Genomic DNA, 22551 nt, shown 5'->3' on the forward strand with positions numbered 1-22551 from the left:
GTGGCGCTATTATATAAATGTATAGTGATGACTCTCCCCGTTTGTCACGCGGGACATCGGGGTTCGATTCCCCGACGAGGACACATCACTCCTTGACCTCCAGGAAATGCCTTTAGCTACATGTGAAAGGAGTTTTTGTGATATGTGCCTTGCTGGTAGTAACAGTGTGTTGAGGAGTCATTTCACCCCTTGTCCCATACCATTCAAGATTAGCCGAAGTTAATACCATCATCAACACTATGAGAACCTCTTTCTCCCTCACTCCCATGGACTTCTTCATCCATATCTCATAATCTCAATTCCTTTTTTCCCATGAAAGCTAGTTTGCTAAGTGAGCAGTAAAAGCACTCCCAGCAGAAAAAAAACAAGCCATGTCTTTGTTTTACTGTAAAAAAGAAAGAAAGAAAGAAAAAGTCCCGAATGGTTGCTTAAAGGTCATTACAAATCCTGTGTGGTTCATGTGGTTTTTCCATTTCAGTTCCTTTTCTCTCAGTTGTTTGACAGACTTGGACTCTAGTTGCGCTCCAAGTTTAATTTGACATCGTGTTTACACAAAGAAACCTTGGTCTTCTATGAATCAGAAATACTCCACTTATCATTACAGAAAAAAACATTCATAAAATGAAAAAAGTACATATAACACGTAAGTGTATATAGTCATGTCATGTTAAGATTTGTATTTGTTTCCAGTTTCCCATATTGTTTTTGTCCACCCCACCCTAATTATTTCCACCTTACTAAGTACACCTTTAGTGCTTCCATAGCAATTAAGCAATTCAAGTTAAAAATTGAACTCTTTAGGGCTTTCATTTGTACTTTGTGATTGTTTCATAACTATTTAAATATATTTTCCGAGTTTAACCTTAGATTTCGTATTTCATATTGCTCCTTTTTAAAGCAGCAAAACAATGTTCATAAAAGCCCCATTCTTGCACATAAGTATGATTGGTTTGTATATAATTACGGCTAAGGTCTTCTTCCTTTACATAACAGAATTTAAAGCGATATTCTGTTGTTTATGCCCGTTCAAGGAAAATAAATAATTTGCCTAATAATTCTATAATAATAAATAATTCTGCATGCTGAATTCGCTTTTATTTTGAAAAGCTGTGACACGGCGGAAGTAAACAGTAATCACGTTACAACCCGGAAAAAATGCCTTTTCTCTGGTTAACATTTGAATAGATGAGAATGACCAATTTAGCTTTTGGAGAAACGGTTAAACGCGATGCTGCTCCTGTTGTGCAGCCTCTCATAGTCGTTTTTGTGTCCTAATCTCTGGGTCTGGAGGTGGAGGCGGTCGACTACGAGCAGCAACGCCCCGATGAGAGCAGGCAGCCCGTCAGAAGGAGAAAAATATCTTCGGTGTGTTTACCAGGCGGTTCAGGGAGGCTGTTTCCCCGCAGTGTGTCGTTAGCTCACCGTGCGGCTGTGCGACTGGTTCTTCAGACGGAGAGGAAACATGGCTGAGCTGCATGTTGTGGAACCCAGCGGTGCTGGCACCATAGAGCAGCCCGAGCACCGCGACATCCGGGGCTCGGTGCGCCTGGCGTCGCCCACCCTCATTGTTCCGCCGCGGAGCAGCCAGCTCAGCCCGGGTGGGGTGTCAGGCTGCAGCGGCGGCGGCGGAAGGTCGGTGTTTGGGTTCCCGGTGAAGAGCAATCCCAGCTCCCCGTCCGAGCCAGTGGACAAGCCGGGCTCCCGCTGGGTCCGGCTTAACGTCGGTGGTACCTACTTCATTACCACCAAACAGACGCTGTGCAGGGACCCCAAATCTTTCCTGTTCCGCCTGTGTCAGGAAGACCCGGACCTGGACTCTGACAAGGTGAGTGGGACGCCAGAAAAACACATATACATACAACACAGGTTCACACAGCAAAGGGACGCAAAGAACACAAAAAAATGAACACTAAACTGTAAGAGCACAAATTAAAAAGTGAAAAATCAATTTCCACAGTGGTACCCATCTGCCCTGTACAACATGTTTATAGACTACTGCAGGTAGGACGATACACTTCAGTTTTAAAAATTTGAATTTTCTAAATTAGTCCCACATTTGCAAGAAAAAAATTACACGAAAAATGGCAAATTTTACATTAACGAACTTCAACGTTAAAGAAAAAAAAATATCTGAAAATTTATGAGAAAAAAACTGAGAAATTTAATAGAAATAATAGCAAATATAGGTCAACAAGCCTGAACATTTACAATAAAAACCCCATAAAATTTGTAAGAAAACTTGTCAAATTTACAAGAAAAAAAACTATAAATATACATAAACAATCTTTCCAATTTAAAAAACAAACAAACAAACAATAAAAAAAAAAACATGGAACTTGCTCCTCTGTTAACATGGAACTTGCTCCTTGGATCCTGTTAATTCTTGCAGGACGAGACAGGAGCATATCTAATCGACAGAGACCCCACGTACTTTGGCCCTATCCTGAATTACCTTCGGCATGGAAAACTGATTATGGATAAGAATCTGGCAGAAGAAGGTAAAAAGCAAAAGCATAATGCAGAGCTGTCAGTGAGCAGCATCTCAGACACCAAATAACACATTCATTCGATTTGTGTTTCAGGCGTTCTGGAGGAAGCCGAGTTCTACAACATTGCTTCCCTGGTGAGGCTGGTGAAAGAGAGGATACGGGACAACGAGAACCGGACATCTCAGGTAAACAAAACTAAACCAAAATAAGTCTTAGTGGCTGACTTTCTTCCAGTGCAAATATAACCCAGGTAGCTTGTAAAGTGTTCAAACAAAATGTGTGCCTGCCTGCAGATTGTTGATGCTTTTTCAGTAATGCTCTGCGTGCCTTTGCTGTGTCCCTCAGGGCCCTGTGAAGCATGTGTATCGAGTACTACAGTGCCAAGAGGAGGAACTCACGCAGATGGTCTCAACTATGTCGGACGGTTGGAAGTTTGAGCAGGTGCAGAAAACGCAGCTTTTAAAATATGTCATCTTTTAGTTCACGCTTTAGTTGATTCGACGCCGCAGTTTTAAGCTCCGCTTGCCCTGAGATGTATGCCAGCACATTGTCAGGTATTTATTTCCACACAGGAAAGACTGGGGCACAAAATGTTTTAATCATGAGCAGGAATGGATACTAAAAGTACTTCATTTGGTCTTGACCTGAATCTGTATGCAGTCGGACTCTGTCACCTTGTAGTTTCCTCTATATTAGTAATCATGTATTATCAATATGAACCTGTATCAATTTTTTGATCTTCAAAAGATAAAAAAGATCTTTGAACCTTATAATGAAGGTAAGTATGAATTAAACCCCTGACATTAGTAATAGCTGTAAATAATTATAGTCATTGCCACATGTGACTACTCCGCAAAGGTCTGATTATGACTATTTGGTATTTTTAACTTTAATAGAAAATACCACATTTGTTGCATTTATTAAATTTAAAGAGCTAAAATAACACAACTCATTTGTCTTTTTTAAATTACCAACAAACATGACAGAACTAGTAGCACTTTTAGGCCTACAGTTGCTATAAAGCTCTGCAGGAAACTTTGAGCTCCATCCATGTTTGTGAAAAATAACCTGACCGGTCTCAGTCACAGTCGTCTAGAGACCGATTGGCAAACCCTTGGCATCCTCCAGTTGCTAGGGGAAAATGTTTAATCTTCAACCACCCTCAAGCACCGGCATGTCACAGTTGGTGCTCAACAAAGCCAATGTGGTCACCATAAACAAAGCATAAGCCAGCGGCTTTGGCTGTGAAGGCACACCTGTTTGTCCACCGACTGCTGATTTATTTTGTTTTTGAGTTTCCCCAGTGATTTTAACGTCTTTGGAAACCGTAGCTAGGGTAAGTTAAATAAATAAAAAGTTAAAATTCCAAAATGATATTGATTTGTCAAAGCGAGAGTGAGCCACAGGAGTTGAGTTGCAGGGTGGCCATCTTTGCTGTCGGGCAAAGAAAGAGAGGTCATGAACAGACTACAGAAATGCAGTGATATATGTGCTGAAATATCGCTGTAAGTCTATATTGGCAAATAAAATGTCATTTATTAATTGTATCAAATCCCTTTTTTTCAGGCTCAGTATTCAAAATAGGAAAACTTAAAATCATTCAGTTGTTTTTTTATATAATGAATATTTCTTTGTTTGATTAGGGGTTGGTTTTTTTGATGTTGTTGTTGTTTTTCAGACATTTTCAACAGTTTCTCTAAAACAACAACAACTAAAAGTAAATAGCATGGTAGAACTAAATTAAATGGAAAAAACACAAGTTATTGACTGAAAAGGTGCAGAGTGTGAAACGTCTTGGAAATGTAGGCTCTCTTCTAACTCCGGATCTTTTGTTTCTTTGCCCATCTCCACCCTCAGCTTATAAGCATCGGCTCCTCATATAACTATGGCAATGAGGACCAGGCTGAATTTCTATGTGTAGTTTCCCGGGAACTCAACAACTCCACTAATGGCATCGTCATTGAGCCCACCGAGAAGGCCAAGGTAAGTCGACATTTCATACCGTTGTTCAGGCTGTCTGAACACCTCCTGCAAACTGCAGCAAAGGACCGTATTTGTGTATTAAAACCCAGTTTATAAGCCACAGAAGCTACAGGATCCATGTGTAGGAACCAAAGCTGCACTTGAATCGTCCAAAACACTAAATCCTACTTCCTTTTGCCCATAAGTTTCCCTTGACTCAATAGAAAATGTCACAAGGTCACTAAAAGATCTGAAGAGGTTTTAATGAGCTCAGACAAGCTAACTGCTCTGACGCTAGACTCCTTAATAATGTGGCCAGATGTTGTTGATGTGAGTCTGCTGTGTTAAAACCACAGTGCCCCAAAGATGGGCAAAAAATGAGCGCATCGTGGATACGTCACCCCATGAAATGTTTCATATAAAAGAGGATCACTGGTGGAAAATTATTACTTCATTATCTAGTTTGTAATCTTAAAGAACAGGGAGTGAAACAGCTTATTAAGTGGAATTAAATGCATCCCACAATAAGTTTGTGTTTTTAAATGGATGTTAACGACCGACAGTGCAGTAAAGCTGTATGCAAGACACTTAATGCGAGATACAGCAACACAAGTGTCAGGATGTGCTGTTGATTCTTTTCTCTCCAGCATGCTGCCAGCATGCCAACAACCTGGGCTCGGTCAACATCAGTCAGTCTCAGCACGGTGACCTGATGGTTTAGGGTCCATACTTGAATTTCAAATTTAATTCCGATACCCTGGGAAATGATCCAAAATCGATGCCATTTTCAATACCAGGGCAAGATTCTTAGCCCATCCTGTGGTAACAGAACTAAGAACTAACAGAAATTATTTTTTTTAAAAGCTGGCTACAGCAAAATAATAAGAAACATATTTTTATAATTATTATCTTGTTTACATACAACGTCCACACTGCTCCACCTTGGTCTGTAGCGCTTTACATCCACAGTTTTCTCTTCAGGCCTGAAACCATCCTTGACTAAAACCCAGAGACAAAAGCTACTCACAGTGTTGTCTAAGAGATTAAAGTTATGTGCTGGGAACGTAATTTAAAACATCCATTCTAGACATGTTTCATGACATAAAACTTGAATAGTTTATTTTCACTTCCTGCTGAAGAGACGCGCCAGTATAACTTCTGCCTTTATTTTAGGTTCAGTGTGTAAAATCTCATATTTTTCAGTTTGGTCAACTGAATTGTGTAATCCTCCCCCTCTCAATTCAAGTGCTTAACCCAAACTACAGTAGATACAACATGGGTAATAAAGGTAGCACTGAAGCACCTTCCTTAGTGTTTGTAGAATTTAATTTTACTTCCATTTCACTTGACTCAGTGAGGAACCTTCCCAATGAAAATATTTGACTGTTGGACCATAAACCAGTCCATGCTGGATAAGACTGGGTAGAGTGGACCTCACCATCTCATTTGGGCGTTTTTACAAGCAGCCTCTCTGAAAGTCAAAATGCATCTGTATGAAAAATGCATTTTCTGAAGTTTGAGACCTTCAGTTGGTGGAAAGTTCATGTTATACTTTTACCGTAGCTCAGTTTATTGTGCTGTATTAAATACTTAATGCTGAAGCTTAAACTACAACAAATACAGGAGCTAAATATAACCGTATGGATGAGCTCAGCTAGAAATAGTCTGTGTGCTGGCAGCCAGGATGCCACAAAAGTCAAGAACCTTCTGAACTTTACTGAGCCACTGCTGCTGTGTTCAAATAATTTGTTAGCGTTTATCTTCGTAGTTCTTACCTGCTTAACAGTGAGTTAACAAGATCTGCAAGATTATTTTCATGTATGCGATCATATCCATGAAATCAATGCAAAGACTCGGATTTCATTCGTTCCTATTTTTATGGAACTGAGTTGGTTTACCAGATGTTATTTATCAATGAAAGCATGTTTTCTCAAGTATAAAGCATTTATCGACCAAGTATTCATTATAAACTTTTTTTTTTTTATAACATGCATTCTTGCAAATGACCAGCAGGGGGCCACTCCTGTAGTCTATGTTGTATACAAGTCTTTCGGGAAACGATTTCTACTTCTCACTTGATCCACTAACTTTCTGAATAATCTAATTCTGTTAATCATTAGTTTCATATTTTATCAAATCCAACATGCTGCTTGTTTTGAAAATTAGTTCCTGTTTTAGAGAAAACTAGGTGATAAAGCAGGTATGACTCAGATTTACAAATCTATCAGGATACTGGCGTGCTGCATCGTCAGTTTCACATCCATAATTATGGTGTCCTGGCTTTTCCCTCAGCGAATAACAATTTAAATAATTTCCTATGCTCTGGCTGAAAAAGGGAAGCTAATGCTAAAAGGAAACCCATATTGCTTTGACTGATTGTTTGTTTTGGACAGATTTCAGCTGGACGAAAACCCCAAGCGGTTATTCTGCATCTGCATTCATTATGAAAAAGTATACAAGGAATGAAATTTTGTTACAACTGATTCAACAGAGGATTAAATTATTTTAAAAATATGTTAAATATATCAGTAAAAATACTATAGAGTGTACTGGATAAAGTGATGGCATAGAGAGTGGAAAGTAGTAAAAAGTGGAGTACAGCACACTGACTGCTGAAATATTTACTGGATTACAACATTTCAGTCTGTCTGACCCTCTCTTTGTCCTCCTAAATGTCTCAGCAAATGTGACACATAGTCTGTGAAGGGAAAAAGCAACGATTTGAGAATGCTGTCTGTGCAGGAACCTGAACACCACCGCTTTTTTATATCAGTTTAATCCAACACTTCTTTTTTTATTGCAAAAACCCCTCAAAATTCAAAGTGTTGTTTTTTCTTGCTTTTTGAAAATTTGTTTTTTCCTGTCTGCCTTTCGCAGATCCTTCAGGAGCGAGGCTCGCGGATGTGAAGAGATCCTGAGCTTAACAACAGTTTATCAGCAACAACCACGTTGTTGTCGAACATTTTCTTCACTTTTCATAAACCCCCTTCCACCTTGTACCATCATCATCATCATCATGATCATCCGCCCCTTCCCTTCTCCTCTGGTGTGCCTTTCCACAGCGGGCGCTGTTGGCGTCCCCCACAATCCTTCAGTGCTGCAACGTGACCCTGGCTTGTCGTCTCGTCTCTCCTTCTTCACTTTGGAAGAGAGACGACAGGTTCAGGGCTTTTCCTCGTTGCAGCTTTTTGTTGGACAATGTGACAGGAGCGCAGGCTACGGCGCGGATATTAGCCTCTTGTTGTTCTCAGTTGGACGGACAGAGCTACCAGAAATCATCGTCTCCATCTCCACCTCGATTCTGGATCTCCATCATCGTTATCAGACGGGATATTTCCTCTTGTCTTACACATCTGGCTCTGTTGATTTAGCAGAAACCTCCTCAGGACTCTCAAAGGACATAAAGGAATGAAAACACTCCACTTACTGACCGAGAGAGCATCGACTCCTCTGCAGGTGGAGCCCGAGATGGAGCAGTCGCAGGCGGATGGTGCACGGACCGATCACTCATTACGAGCTAACCTGGAGCGGCATCTTTTCCGCGAACCAAGACGTCTCCAGTGGCTCCTTTTGATCTGTAAGAAAAGAACATACATGACTAAAAAAATGGACTTACCTACACTAGAGTACTATTTGTCAAGGCATGTGAGGAATCTATATAAATCTATATAGGCTACATGATGAAATTATATGAAAAATTGAATGCAAATGGTGTAATTATTGATTTCTGTATCATAGTTGTGATATATTTACATATTCTGGTGGTTGAGTCTATTTAAACAATGGAGAAAATATCAGTTTTCCCGCCCGCTAACACGGGTGTGAATTTGTGTATGCAGTGCCTCTCTGCTTTCTGTTCATCCTGAAATATCACCAGTTTTTCAGCTGCACGTTTTCTGTAGTGTTCCTCAAAGAAAAAAAGAAGATGACACCGGTAAGTTTTCTCTTAAATATCCGACTTTAAACTATTGCATATCTTAAAATTGTAATTAGGGATAAGGAAAACTACTGTCATTGTCATTTGTCCAAGTAAAGCGTGGCGGAGGTTGGACTGTGGCCAGACTGTATGCTGCCTCAAAACCCTGAAGCACCCCTCTCCTCTCGGGCCTCGTGCTATTCTCTTTGCCAATATTCGCTCACTTTGCAGCTGCCTCTTGTTGCCACACCAAAATGACTGTGTTGTCTTACACTCTGCAGCACTTGTAGCAACCGTGGCGCAAGCTAAACTGTACCGCTCACTGCTTAAAGCCCTGAGATACCTGAGTTTTATACGCTGTGTAAACAACGCTGCCAGCCGGGAAGTGAGTTCAGTTTTCGTGAGCTCGAGAGCGAAGCCTTAGTAGTTTGGCTAAAGTATGTTGTTCTTGTGCTTAACATTATGTTGATATGTTATTGTGCTGTTTTTGACGCTTTCAAAAACACTGCAACAACATAGAAATCTTCTGTACACAGGCCAGGATGTGAGCTTGATTTATACTTCCACACTGTAACAGATGCTTGGTGGTGAATAATGGAGTATATTACTTTTGCAAACGTAATGCATATAATGGGGTTATGGGGGTTACTGGGCTAATCTAGGAGCAAGTAACCTGCCTGAATAATTCAGTGTCAGCTGCCTGCTTTTTTTGTTTTTTTTTGTTTTTTTTTTAGTAAACTGTTAGTGGCATAGAAAGAAACCACACTAGCTGTGAATGCTAACAACAGCTTAGCAAAATTGTAATGCAGAAGTATAAGTCAAGCCTTAATCTGTGCACATGTGTGCAAGTGAACTGGCTCGTACTAAAGTGAAAACGGTGATTTGTCAGTTGACAGAAAATAAACGGGGATCTGTTCTGGCCATTTTAGCTCTAGAGTTTTATTCTTGAGCTTTGCATGAGTCACATTTCAGGCTAATCCTTATTTGTCCTACATTTGGGCCGCTTAGCTCATCCTTGAACTGAAACAAGCTCCTTTAGCTCCCGGATCCTGGACTCTAGTCTGATTGGCTGCCCCTCGTAAAGACAAACTGAACTTTTGGCTCCCTGAGATTACTTGTACATAAGCTCACCTCATTACATGAAACTTTAACTCAGCTTGATGATAGAACCCACCACTGCAGCACAGTAGGTCCCCTTTAATCTGCCACAATTGGATATCAAGTCACTTATCAAGCAGAAAGGACAACTGATCTTTCAGTTTTCTGCTTTTTCATATTTATGTAAATTGAATATAGTTTGGTTTGGAACTGGATCGGTGCTTCCCTAATTTGTAGTTTATCACATAATGAAAATTTTAAAACATTTCTGGAGTCCAGATGGTTTAAAATGGGTTTATGGGCCTTATCAAAATTGGGTAATTAGTCACATTTATTTTAAAAAGAAAAATCCAATAAAATAGCAAAATACCTTTTTGTACTTCTTAGTCACACATCTCACTTCTTACATCTTGGCTTCAGATGGCCCACCTCTCACCTTTGAGCCTATTTTCAATCATTTTTACTCAAATAATCAGTAACTGTTCAGCCAGTATTCATTTATTTGCTTATGAGCAAGAAAATCAATTTTACTAACAGATGATGAAGAAATGCACCTAATCCTCACACTGAAAAGCGATATTCTATTTCTGCTCCATCAGTGACTCACATTTGTTAATTAATTATTATATTTTATTTATTCTGTCAGTGACTAATCATTTCACCATCTGGGGTAAATGCAGCTCGTTCGTGTGAGCAACTTGATGCAAAGTTCGAGCCATATTTGCACATATCAGAAGGAAAACCGAGAATCACGTTGTTCACATTTTAATCAAAGCTGAGGAGCGCTCAGTCATTATCGCAGACACCTATTACTGGCATTGACCCCTTTGGTAATCCATCCTTTGTATAAAGAATTTATTTGATGCAATTATGTTGTACCAAGCATGGGGAAAAATAATGCATTTTATTGGGGAAAAATGGTACCTTACCTGCTGTTGTTACGCTCCCTGACCATGTTCGGTCAGGATTCGGAGCTCAAACTTTGATGTGACTTCCTCTTTGTTGTTGAGGTTTTTTTTATATATATATATATTCTGCATCTATTGAGTGTGTTGTGCTGTTTTCTTCAACAGACCAGAGTCATGAGCAGACTTGCTAAAAATACTGCTAAAAATGCCCAAACATGTCATTCAGAAGCACTTTTGTTTCCTCCCTTGTGGTTTTCTTGGCCCATTCAAAGCACCTTGGGTGTTGATTCCCTTCGTTTTTGTCCAGTGTTGTGCCTTTGACCTGTGTTGTGCACAGTTGTACTCCCCTCTTATCATAATGTGCCTCTCATACCTTAAAAAAGCCAGGAGGCACGTATCTGAGGTATCATGTATACTGTGGTCTTTTTATCCTGGTTTTTATCGTTGGTGTTTCCGTAAGAGGCGAACCAAACGGAAACACTACCCTTGGCGTTATTTTATTATATGTAAATTTTACAAATTGCTGCTTTCTTTGTGCCATTGCGTTCCAGCTCAATCCAACCACAATCCCTCACACTCCTGGAGGTTTGACATTTCTGTTGTGGTGGTTTGTTGGCATTGTTGGTGGAGTGGACGACAGGAAGTCCAGTCCAAGCTGGTTTCCCTTTTTTAATTTTTGCTCGTATCTTAGTAAAACTCCAAAAATGCACTTGGCAATTAATTTGATGTCAAACTTATTGTATTGTGGCAGCTTCTTTTCTCCTTGACCTGCATGCTGAAGCTACCTACAATGGCCCCACTTTTAAGTGTGTGTAACCAATATTTAAAGCACTTAATGTACCCTCGTGAACCCCGGTTTGGTCTCACCATGGTTGCAGAGTTTGGTGGTTCCCAACTTGAGTTTTTTTTTTTTTTAACTTTCTTTCAATGTTGCTTTTAGCCCAAGAGCTTAGGAGTATCAGTCAGTTTATAGACTGGAAATGTTGGTATTTAAAATGACAAAAGAGGTGATTACATGGCAAACGTTCAAGTACAGAAACCTGAAAAAAAGCATCATCGCAGATATTTTGCTGGTGTCGTTAGCTTCCCATTAATACAACAAAATTTTATCTTTTAATTCATTTAATTTTTTAATTCAGCTAAGTTAAAATATAAAAATATTGTAAATAGAACTAAATATATCACAGACTGGTAGGGTGGGAGTTTGGGCTAGCTACTGCTATAAAGGAAAAAGATATATGGGATTTATAAAACAAGAAGAAACATTTTTAATGATAAAACTGCCAATTTAAAGTTTGTTTAGTAGATATTAGCATTTTAAAGCCAAAATTAGAATTCTAATTATTTAGTGTAATGGGTTTAACACATTTTTATTTAAAAAATAAAAATGTGTCAGAAGATTCTTTTGGAAATATCAATTTTACTGTTAACTGCCACCTCTGTGTTAAGCTAATTAGCTTTTAAGTTCTTGTTAGCATCGAGCTAGCCACACTATCTTCATGTAGCTTTAGCTTTAAGCTTTAGATTCATTTTTTCCCCCTAAATTTAAATATAATTTAGCTGAAAATAAACAAAACCACCCGATCATCATGAAACAGAATGTTATACAATAATTTATTTTTTAAATTGTCCTGCTCTACAATAATAACGTCAGCGTTTTGTTTAGCCACTGCGAGAGTGTTAGCGTGTTGATGTTAACTCTTTGTTTTATTTCTTGAGGAATTAAATAAACTGTTCAGACAAGCTAAAATGTTTTTAAAAAGTAGAAATATGCAACCAAAAAAGTTGGGAACCTCTGACCGAGCTAAACTTGGCAGTGTGTTTATCTCAATATTTTCTTCAAACCATATTTTCTTTAAACAGAGAAACAACTTTTGACCTGTTTTTGTTTTTTGTTGTTTTGTTTTTGGGGGGTGGGGTATTTTAAGGGGGTGTTTTTTTGTTTGTTTGTTTTTTTTACGTTCACCTGTGCTAGTTACTCAACAAATAACATGCAATGTTAACAAATCTGCAAAAAATTACTCGTGAAAACATGAGAGCATGCATTGTACTAGAGATGTCGTGTACTGGATTTTGTCTGACCTCTGTGTTAGTGCAAACTAAATGTGATGCATGGTGTTGGGAAGCAGAGGGACGGCATGGCTCTGTGGTTTGTAGGTGTAGATTTCTTAAGTGGAACAGTTGGTCTACAAGTCGACGTATTCTCCTACTCACAACTTCTGTTTCTTTGTCGTTTTTGTATCTTTGTCACGTCAATTGATCTTAAAAGTAGAAACAAGAGCTAGCTTTAATCACATATTACCCTACTGATGATATTGCAGACGTTTTCACCCCCATAACCTTGGTTTATATAGCATTTATGTGACCTGCAGGTCAACACAAAACTAAAAAAAAAGTTTTTTTTAATTGATTGATCATTTTGCCAGTTAACCTGTAAACACCTGCATGCGTTTGTGGACATGCACACTTGTATACTCATTTAGACGTATTGATAATGTCACCTATTAACTTACTTTGTGTTCATTTATCAACAGTATTGATGTCAAATGTGAATATTGTCAACTGAGACTGTGGAGAAACGTCTGGAAGCCGACAAAACATTTTGTCTGATTGTTTGTTTCACTTTTATTTATTTTATATTTTCTGAATTTTGTCTACCATGTAACAATTTTAACAAAAACCCAGTCTGGTTTTTATTCATAAAATGTGTCTGTGTTTTAAATTGTGGCTCACTGACTATTTGTTGGTTCCTTTGAGTGTTGATTAAAAAAAAATAAACAAAGTGAAGTTCATAACAAAATATATGTTTTGGAAATGTCTGTTTGCAGCCAAATTTGAATGTTAGAGACAAAGCTTTAAGACCTACCACAATATTAAAACCATCTGACTAGCATTATCTAGGTCTTTGTGCCTTTAAAAACACTTTAATCAGTCTGGGCATGGACGTGGAACCACGGTCAGTGGTCCCGTGGTGGTGAGTTTCCCTGACACTCTAACAACAGTCCTTTGATATGTGGAGTCTGCATGTTGAAGCCTCGGGCTTAGATTTTCACTCATCACTGCCATATATAGCACAAAAGATGGATGAAGCCAATACAGAAGTGCCTTAAATCTGCATTCTATTTAATGACCAGCAGGGACCCTTGTAGTTGCAGGAAAACTGCCCTCAGCTCCCTCTCTGTTACCTCAGTAAATACCCTTGTAATGATTTCCATGTGTTAGTCTCCAGTTTCGGGTCATATTGAGCTTCTCATTAGCAAATTATGGTCATCACAGGTGTGAAAAAGTAGGATTGTCCAGTCTAACAACTAGCCAATCAAGTTGTTAGTCAATGAGCTTGTGGTTTCACAGCCTTCCAAAAGCTCAAGATGTCAGGATCAAAAATGTTACCTTAAGACTTCACAACAGGACTTCACTCACCTATGGGTGGTATCATTGTGGTGGCATCTGAGCCTAGGAAGTTTGGTTATCAAGCTCCATCCATAAACTATAAGTGGATATGATAACTGCTAATTCGTGCTGTAATACTGGACGTACTTCTTAGATGCTATGTACCACACAGGAAGCCATTATATATTTATCCAAAGCAGCGCCAATACTGTGGTGAGATTCAGTTCAGTGACTCCAATTAGCACTGCTTTATCCCTTGCAATGAAAGCAGGTATTCCCCTAACATTAAACCTTAACAGCAAACAATAGTGCAATAGGTCGGCAGCCATATGAAAGTTCCCCTTGTGGGACTAATAAAGGTATATCAATTCAATTCAAACAAATGGGTGTTCAAAGATCACCCACTTGAGAGCCGGTGTGAGTAGTTGTTTGGTGAGTGAAGCCACAACCTCAACTAGAAGTGTGAACACTTTGGTCTGCAACAATGTTTAGGTGGGTAGCAAAGTTGGAATGCCAGAACTCAAGGTTGTATCAGCTCATTGCTACATTGTATAGCAAACCAGGGGCAGATCTAGATACATTTTCTAGGGTGGCATTGAAATCAGATGGGGTTGATTTTATGTACTGTATAGCCTATACGATGAAGATTCCTTCACAACCACCAACAAAGCCCAGCTCAAGCTGCAGCTCTTGCCTCTCCTGAATATGCTGAATTATTTTAGTTAGATGTTTCTGAAAAAGGTGGTGTTATGGAGTCTGTCCTTTTTCAGAAAAAAGGAGGGAGGACAACATGTACTGATGAAGTACATTTCAAGACGGGACAACATGGAAAAAAATCAGCAACATTCCAGAAAAACCAAAGTCTCCAGCATTTTGACGCAGCTAAACATCATCTATGGAACAGAAGGGATCAACATGGCAGCTGGAATGACCTCCAAAGTACATGAGCTGCATGACTGTGCTGAGGTGGGAAATGTGACTGAGACTGGGAGTAGACACTGGGGGGCCAATCTAACCTTGCAAGTCTAATAGATTATTTTAAAGCTTAGAATAACAGAAACTGTGAAAACATGCACATAAATGAAAATGCTGGATTTAATGACACTAAACCCAAAACAAAAAACATCAGAGCGTGATGTGTAATTGTTCTAAGAAGTGTCAATATACAAAATAGGATGAACTGAAAGCATTTTCAGATTTTATCCTCAGTTTTTCTTATTTTGAAATAATTGAACTTTGGGTTCCTGCAACTGTGAATTTCTTAGCCCCATGTTGGCTTCTGCTGTTTTAATGCATTGCAATAGAACAGCATGTAAATGTTGGAGGGTCAAAACATAGGACTGTGACAAGAGACCTTGGTTCAAGCAATATCCCTGTCACTGAAATCTATCAGCAACGTTTAAATGGTGCCTTATTAGTTTTTAACAAATTTAGAAATCCTGATTTGATTTTTTTTTTCTTTAGAGCTAAAGATTGCAATGCTGTGCTTATATCTTAAAGAAGTGAATTTCAATTCTTAGACTTAAAAAGCCATCACTGACCCAGCTGTCTTAGCCAACTCATCATCTGCAGAGGAATGGCTTAATTGGAGAGTTTCAGTCAGGTTTCAGAGCTCATCACAGCACAGAAACAGCTTTAGTGAAGGTTAAAAATGATCGTCATATGGCTTCTTACAGTGGACATATCTCTGTGCTTTTCCTGCTTGACCTCAGTGCAGTGTTCATTACCTTCAACTATAACATTTTATTAGAGCAGAGATTAGATTATAACATTTTAATGGTATTAAAGGTACTGCAATGCAGTAGTTTGAATCATATCTATCTGATAGACTCCAATTTGTTAATGTAAATGGAGAGTTCTCTTCACACATTAAGGTTAATATTGGAGTTCCACAGGGTTCTATGCTAGGACCAATTTTGTTTACAATATATACACTTTCTTTAGGCATTAATATTAGAAGGCATAGCTTACATTTTAATTGCTATGCAGATGACACCCAACTTTATCTATCCACGAAGTCAGATAAACACACCAATCGGTTAAACTGCAGGAATGTTTTAAAGATATAAAGATCTGGACAGCCTCTAATTGTCTGCTTCTAAATTCAGATAAAACTGAGGTTATTGTAGTCAGCCCTATACATCTTGGAGATATGGTTTCTCACACTGTGAACCTTTGAGACATTTTTGACCAGGATACGTCTTTTAAATGCACATATTAAACAAATATGGAGGATTGCCTACTTCCATTTGCCCAATATCTCTAATATCTTTAAAACCCCTAACCCTACAATATCCTTTCTCAGAGTCATTCCAAAAAACTAGTTCATGGATGTATTTTTAGGCTGGACTACTGTAATTTGTTATTATCAGGATGTCCTAAAAACTCCCTGGAAAACCTTCAGTTGATCCAGAGCAGATTTATTCTATATTGGCTTCCCTTCATTGGCTCCCTCTTAAATCTAGAATCAAATTCAAAATCCTGATCCTCACATATAAGGTCTTGAATAATCAGGCCCCATCTTATTTTAATAAACTTATAGAATCGTATCACCCCTTTAGAGCTATTTGCTCTCACACTGTGGGCTTACTTGTAGTTCCTAGAGCAGGAATGTCCAACTCCAGTCCTGGAGAGCTACTGTCCTGCATTTTTAGATGCCTCCCTACTCCAACACAGCTGAATAAAATGGTTGGATTACCTCTTCAACATGCCATCAAGTTTGGCAAAGGCCTAATAACAAGTATTCATTTGATTGAGGTGTGTCAGAACAAGGATGCGCGTAAAAGCTGCAATACAGTAGCTCTCAAGGACTGGAGTTGGACATCCCTGTTTTCAGGCTCCTTTTTTGTGGAACCAGCTTCCAATTTGGATTCAGGACACAGATACTATCTCTACTTTTAAGATTAGCCTTAAAACTTTTCTTTTTGCTAAAGCATATAGTGCTGATCAGGTGACCCTGAACACTCCATTAGTTATGCTGCAAGTGGCCTAGGCTGCTGGGGGATTCCCATGATGCACTGTGTTAACAGACCTCTCTGCATTGAATCATACTTATTCGTAATCTCTGGCTCTCTTCTACAGTGTGTCTTTTGTCCCGTCTTCCTCCCCTCACCCTTAAAATGAAGAGCAGTTTGGAGTCCATAGAGTTCATTTTTCTTCTCACATGTTTACAATGATTTACTTGTTGCTAGTTAACAAGTTACTTGTGTTTTAAAAGATATAAAGCAAACTTCAAGGCTTTTTTGATGATGTCAGTGATGCATCAAATCAAAACACAGTAATGGAATGTGGAAATTTATTCCCAGTTGTTGTTGTGGCTTTAACAAAGCCTATATTATTAAAACCTTTCATTCATAATAATAATCACTGGTTCAAATTCATGCTATTAGGTGGTGTTCATTTCTAAACTTATGGATGTCTCTATCTGAAAAATAAATGGTATACATTAAAAAAAATCCCCTTAAAGTTTGTCAAAGGAATATTTATTGAATGTTAGATTTGTGTTTTCACGAGTAAATATATAAATTTATCTTATGTTGTGAAAGATGTTTTCTGATTGTCATTTTATTTTGGAAATGATTTTATTTTGGTGATTATAGGTGACCTCACTTCCTGTTCCGTATGTTGTGAAGCGCAAACTGCTAAAAATGAATGTATGGTTTTCCCTCTGGTGTTGCTGTCAATAAAAGAAACAGGAAAAGTAAGCAACAATTTGATAACAAAGGAAAAGCGGAAAAGCGCTTCTCGTTTGGCTCTCGGCGAAGGCAGTCGCACTTTTCTCCTCTCCTCCTTCCCCTTATCTTCCCTGCTTAGCCTCTTGTGTCCTTGTCTTGTCTCGTGTGTATTACTTTCCCTGGAACAGTCTCTCACAGTCTGTTCTCTAAAACCTAAAAGAGAATTATGGATTTGATCAACTGGTCTCTGAATGCTATTGACACCCTTTTCTCAACGAGAAGTCTGGGCTCGGGAGAGCCCGAGTGCCCTGGAGGGACTTTCCCTGCCGGATACACGATGGACGGGTGGCAGAAATGGAGGGTCGTGTGCCTGGCGGGACTGTCAATCGAGGACGCTGAAGATATCTACCTATTCGGAACCATGACAACAGGGTTCTTGCTGATCGGAGCTGGCTTGGCCCTGGCTTATCGGAGAATTAAGAAAGCGGAACCGGCTGTTCAAAACCCCCCAAGGTTGCCTGCTGGGATTGAGTTGATGGGACGAGGCGCGACTTCTCAGAACGGGCTCACTGAGTGCAGCATGGTTAAGACCTTGGAGAAGCTTACGGCTGCCGTGAATACTCAGAATAACACCTCTGAGCGAAAGTTGGATTGCATCGTGGAACAGCTCACTGCAGTCGTGAGTTCTCAGAATCGGGTCTCTGAGCACAAGAATGACAAGACCACAGAGCGCAAGTTTGATAACATCATGGAGAAGCTCGCGGCTCTCCAACGGGAGATGGAGAGACCAGTGTCGGAGTGTTAAAGAACAGCTTTGAAATTCTCATGAGCTGCTCGCATAAAAGAAAAATCAACAACATCAACATCATAATGCGGATATCCCCTCGGCGCCAGCTGTGGGCTCAAGGCTGGAGCCGAACAAAAACTCCCTGATAACGACTCTGTGTTGACTGTTCTTCCCACTCTATGCAAGGCCACCTGAGTTGGCTGGTAGACTCTTTACTTAGCCTGATAGGGCGGAGGACACTGTCTCACTTGAACTATGGACACGCACACACATACACTTACACTGATAAGCACTCACACATCCCCCCTCCCCTTCCAATGCCTTCGATGCTTGTTGCCTCCTGGGAACACGAGGCGGGTCTGGGCCCGCGCTGGAGAGTCGGCGCAGTGGCAGGATGGCTGCTGTGTTGCCTGGGATTACTCCTTATCCCCTACCCAACCCTGTTGCTGGTCACGTGCTCTATACCCAGATAGCAAGGAAACATTGAAACAACGTTGAGTCAATATCAGGCGACATCATTGAATCAACGTTGAAGTGTGACGTTGACCTAACGTCACTCTTGCACCCTTTTTTAATGTTGAAACAACGTCAGGTTTTGATGTTGAATCAATGTTGAAACCTGACATTGATTCAATGTCAGATTCTGATATTGAAACACTGTTGAGCTATGGTGTTGATTTTCCACCTCTTTCGCACAGTTGCTTTTTATTAAAACAGTTAAATCATGACTGGAAATCTACCTTTCTTTATAGGTATTTTAACCAATACTAAACTACTGCATGTTTCCATCAATACTTAAACCACCTAAACACATAATTGTACTTATTCCTCAAATTGGACACCCTTTATAAAAACAACAACAACAAATGTCTCACAATGTATCATGTCAATATTAATATCCTAAAATAAGAAAGCATTGCATGTGATGTAACAGAGAAAAAAAATAAACAAAAAAAGGTCAATAGGCATGTTTCGTTTGCTAAATACTTTATTAAAAGACAGTTTCCTATTTACATTTATATGTTTCACAGAAGTTTGTAATTTTTTACTCTGGGATGGGGATGCATGATGTGCGTCCTGCACCACCCATACCCATACGATCTGGGGCGTATCGGAGCCATTTCTGCACTGCTTGTGCAAAGACAAACTCGGACATAGAGTTTGCCCCTAACTGCTGCGTCAGGCCATCTAGGAAAAAAATACACACACAAACAAAAAAAGTGAATTAGAGCACATGAATAAGCTCTTGTTAACTGTCTTCAGCGGGGAGAAAGTATGTAAACTCCTAGGCTGATAAACATGAAAGTCACCAGGCGTAAATCTGCAAACTGCCGCATTTGATTCCCAAAGAGCTATGAGCGGAAAAAGTGATAAGTCTTAGCATGGTGTGCCGTGTATCCTTTAAAACAAAATAAACATGGGGTCCTCGGGCTGTACAACTACAACCCGAGGACTAAACAAGACCAAAGACTCCATCTCCAGATTAACCGGACATGAAAGTCTTGTTATTAAGAAAGACAAAGTAATATAGCAAAAAAACTGTAAAACTTACCACCATATATGCATTTGCAGAGCGCTGTATCTTTAAATGCCATTTTTTGCTTTGTCTGGTCCTGGTTTTTTTCCCTGCCCAGTTGAGTACCGAGGCCAGCTCGTTTGTAATGGCATAAGCCATTACACGGCGGACTCGCACCTCCAGTGTGGTCCCTCCAATCAAGGCAAAGCGTCTCACCTATAGACACATTTTAAGAGATGGAATTAGCGTGTCTCATGTCTTAAATGTGTATGCAAGTGCTTGTGTGTTTAATCAACAGGCCGTTGTTATGTATTTAAATCACATCTGACAGCTATTACACTTTATAGTTACAAAGTGTACATAACCTTTATATACTTACCATTGCCTTATTTGCCTCTTATGATTGAAAAGCTGCCTCTGCATTGTTTAGCTCCTCAATGTTGTGCAAGGGCAAATCCAGAGGCAATACCCCAGCACCTACCGATTCATTGCAGCAGGGATGGCGGATGGCTCTGACCTCCTCACGGAGTTCGTTAACAGCTGTCGTCAGGTCTGACAGCATAGCTAATATCTTTTGTGAGGTCGCATCTGTTTAAAAAAACAATTCCAGAAAGATTAATGGCTTAAGCAGTGAGAGGCGAAAAACTAATAAATAAATAATAAAACGCAGTTTACATGTGGACAAAAGGTGCAAACGCAAGGTAGGTGAGCGTGCATCGTAAAGTTAGGTGAGCGTGCAACGTAAAGTTAGGTGAGCGTGCAACGTAAAGTTAGGTGAGCGTGCAACGTAAAGTTAGGTGAGCGTGCAACGTAAAGTTAGGTGAGCGTGCAACGTAAAGTTTGAACTGAGTGCGAATCGAAGCGGGTGCTCTCCAATCATTAAAAGTAACAAAGTCATTGAACACATTTATACAGTTACCTTTACGTTTATCAATCATATATCACAGATTTACATTTTTTTGTAGTACTATGCTAAAAAGCAACTACAGAGCGAAAGTCTGGGTCAAGCGCCGAGGCGACGGCAAGAACAAAGGAACCCTCGAAGCGTTAAAGCTAGCTAGCTAGCTTTGTAAGGGAATATAACGGAAAAGTATGAAACGAAAATGTTTTCTTTGTTGACTTTGTTCGCAGTGCAATTTATTTGTTGCCGGATTGTAATGAAAGTAGACACAATTTCGGGCTCCCACATTTTGTCCGAAACTTTACATTAACAAGTTTGTTTGTTTTTTACTGTTATTCAAATGCAACCGTGGAAATAACGAATAGAACAAAAGTCATTCATTCTTACCTTATATTAATCGTGGTGCAGGCCAGTGCAGTGCATGAACTGATGCCTTCTCCGGTCAATTCCGCTGAGAGTAAATCTAATGTCCCGCTCTACTGTACAAGACAATGGTTACCTGAAGGGATGTACCACTGTGAGAGGGGGGGCTATGGAATAGTCCAAGTGGTAGCAGCTTTAATTTTCCGCTCAACCATAAATCAATGGTTTTTCAACGTGATTGTTGTCACCTTGTCAACTATAAATAGATCAACAATCAACGATGACAGAACAACAGTGAATCAATGTTATTTCAATGTCAGTGTCAGGTTTCATCAGTATTTCAATGTTGTTTCAACATTGGTTTTGTGTTGACATTTCAAGCCTGACGATTCTGATGGTTCAGATGGAAAATCAACATCTGTTCAATGTCTCCCTGCTATCTGGGTAATGTTGTACTGTGGACATTTATGTGCTTTCTGTGCAGAGGAGTTTTTTTGTTTCCTGTTCTCATGCTGTCCTCCTATAGCCCAGCATGAGTAGAGGTCTCTTTTTTTCCTCTTGTACTTTCCCATTGTAGTGTACATTTCAGTGGTTTTTCTGTAATGCAACCGTTCTCTGACTTGTATCCCCATGTGATGTCTGTGTTGTGTGTGTAAGGTCGGGGGGCGGGTTCATTCCACTGCAAGGCAACCTGCCACTGCATGTGGCGAATAAAATTTGAACTTGAACATTGGTCTTGCAACCACTACTCAGGAAAGCATGTATTTAACCCAACTGTTAAATGGCATGGACAGAAAAAGGTACACATGTACTAAACTGTTTGGGGATAACCAAGGGGCCATTGCTTTGAGTAAAAACCCAGTGAACAGACAGAGGTCGAAGCATATTGATGTGAAATATCACTTCATTCGTGAAGCAGTAAATGAAGGGAAAATCCGCATTGAACACTGTCCATCAGAAGAAATGGCTGCAGATATACTGACAAAACCAGTTACAAGAGTGAGACTCAGAAAGTTTCAAAAATGGTTCTTTGGAAATGCATAAGATGCTATGGGTTAACAGCATGAGAACAAGGGGGGGTGTTAGATTTGTGTTCTCACGAGTAAATATATTAATTTATCTTATGTTGTGAAAGATGTTTTCTGATTGTCATTTTATTTTGGAAATGATTTTATTTTGGTGATTATAGGTGACCTCACTTCCTGTTCCGTATGTTGTGACGCGCGAACTGCTAAAAATGAATGTATGGTTTTCCCTCCGGTGTTGCTGTCAATAAAAGAAACGGGAAAAGTAAACAACAAACAAAGTGTGTGCATTATTGAGAGAACATGGCCGAAGAAGAAGAAAACTCTTCGAGCTCAACATTGAAGGATGTTTCAATTATCAGCAATTCGTGCAAGAGCAAAAGGTGTGATACAATTGCATTAACCAGAGTTAGGTGATGTAGTGCAGTTAGAATTTTTAAGGTTTAAAAAGGAAACAGAAAATCATAAGTAAGGTGCAGCACAGCCAGAGTAAGTAATCTCCTGTGCCAAAAGGTGATCATC

At 39.5% G+C, this 22551-nt stretch overlaps 1 protein-coding gene and 2 long non-coding RNA genes across 3 annotated transcripts; 1 reads left to right on the top strand and 2 right to left on the bottom strand.

Moving 5' to 3' along the window:
* The first annotated feature begins 1123 nt into the window (after positions 1 to 1123).
* On the top strand, positions 1124 to 13173 carry kctd2 (potassium channel tetramerization domain containing 2). The gene is made up of 6 exons (XM_085171169.1): positions 1124 to 1825; positions 2390 to 2498; positions 2583 to 2674; positions 2835 to 2930; positions 4347 to 4472; positions 7329 to 13173. Exons 1-6 carry the CDS (start codon positions 1463 to 1465, stop codon positions 7356 to 7358), a joined length of 816 nt encoding a protein of 271 aa, XP_085027295.1. The 5' UTR covers positions 1124 to 1462; the 3' UTR covers positions 7359 to 13173.
* Positions 13174 to 17603: 4430 nt separating this feature from the next.
* On the bottom strand, positions 17604 to 18682 carry LOC146512256 (uncharacterized). Its single transcript, XR_014875563.1, has 2 exons — positions 18389 to 18682; positions 17604 to 18267 (listed from the first exon to the last, which is right to left on the bottom strand). It is a non-coding gene; the product is annotated as an uncharacterized LOC146512256 (long non-coding RNA).
* Positions 18683 to 18977: 295 nt separating this feature from the next.
* LOC146512257 (uncharacterized) lies at positions 18978 to 21773 on the bottom strand. Its single transcript, XR_014875558.1, has 3 exons — positions 20120 to 21773; positions 19777 to 19956; positions 18978 to 19412 (listed from the first exon to the last, which is right to left on the bottom strand). It is a non-coding gene; the product is annotated as an uncharacterized LOC146512257 (long non-coding RNA).
* Positions 21774 to 22551: the final 778 nt, after the last annotated feature.

This window comes from Neolamprologus multifasciatus, chromosome 8 (genome assembly GCF_963576455.1).
Source record: "Neolamprologus multifasciatus chromosome 8, fNeoMul1.2, whole genome shotgun sequence".
NCBI classification, from domain to species: Eukaryota; Metazoa; Chordata; class Actinopteri; order Cichliformes; family Cichlidae; genus Neolamprologus; species Neolamprologus multifasciatus.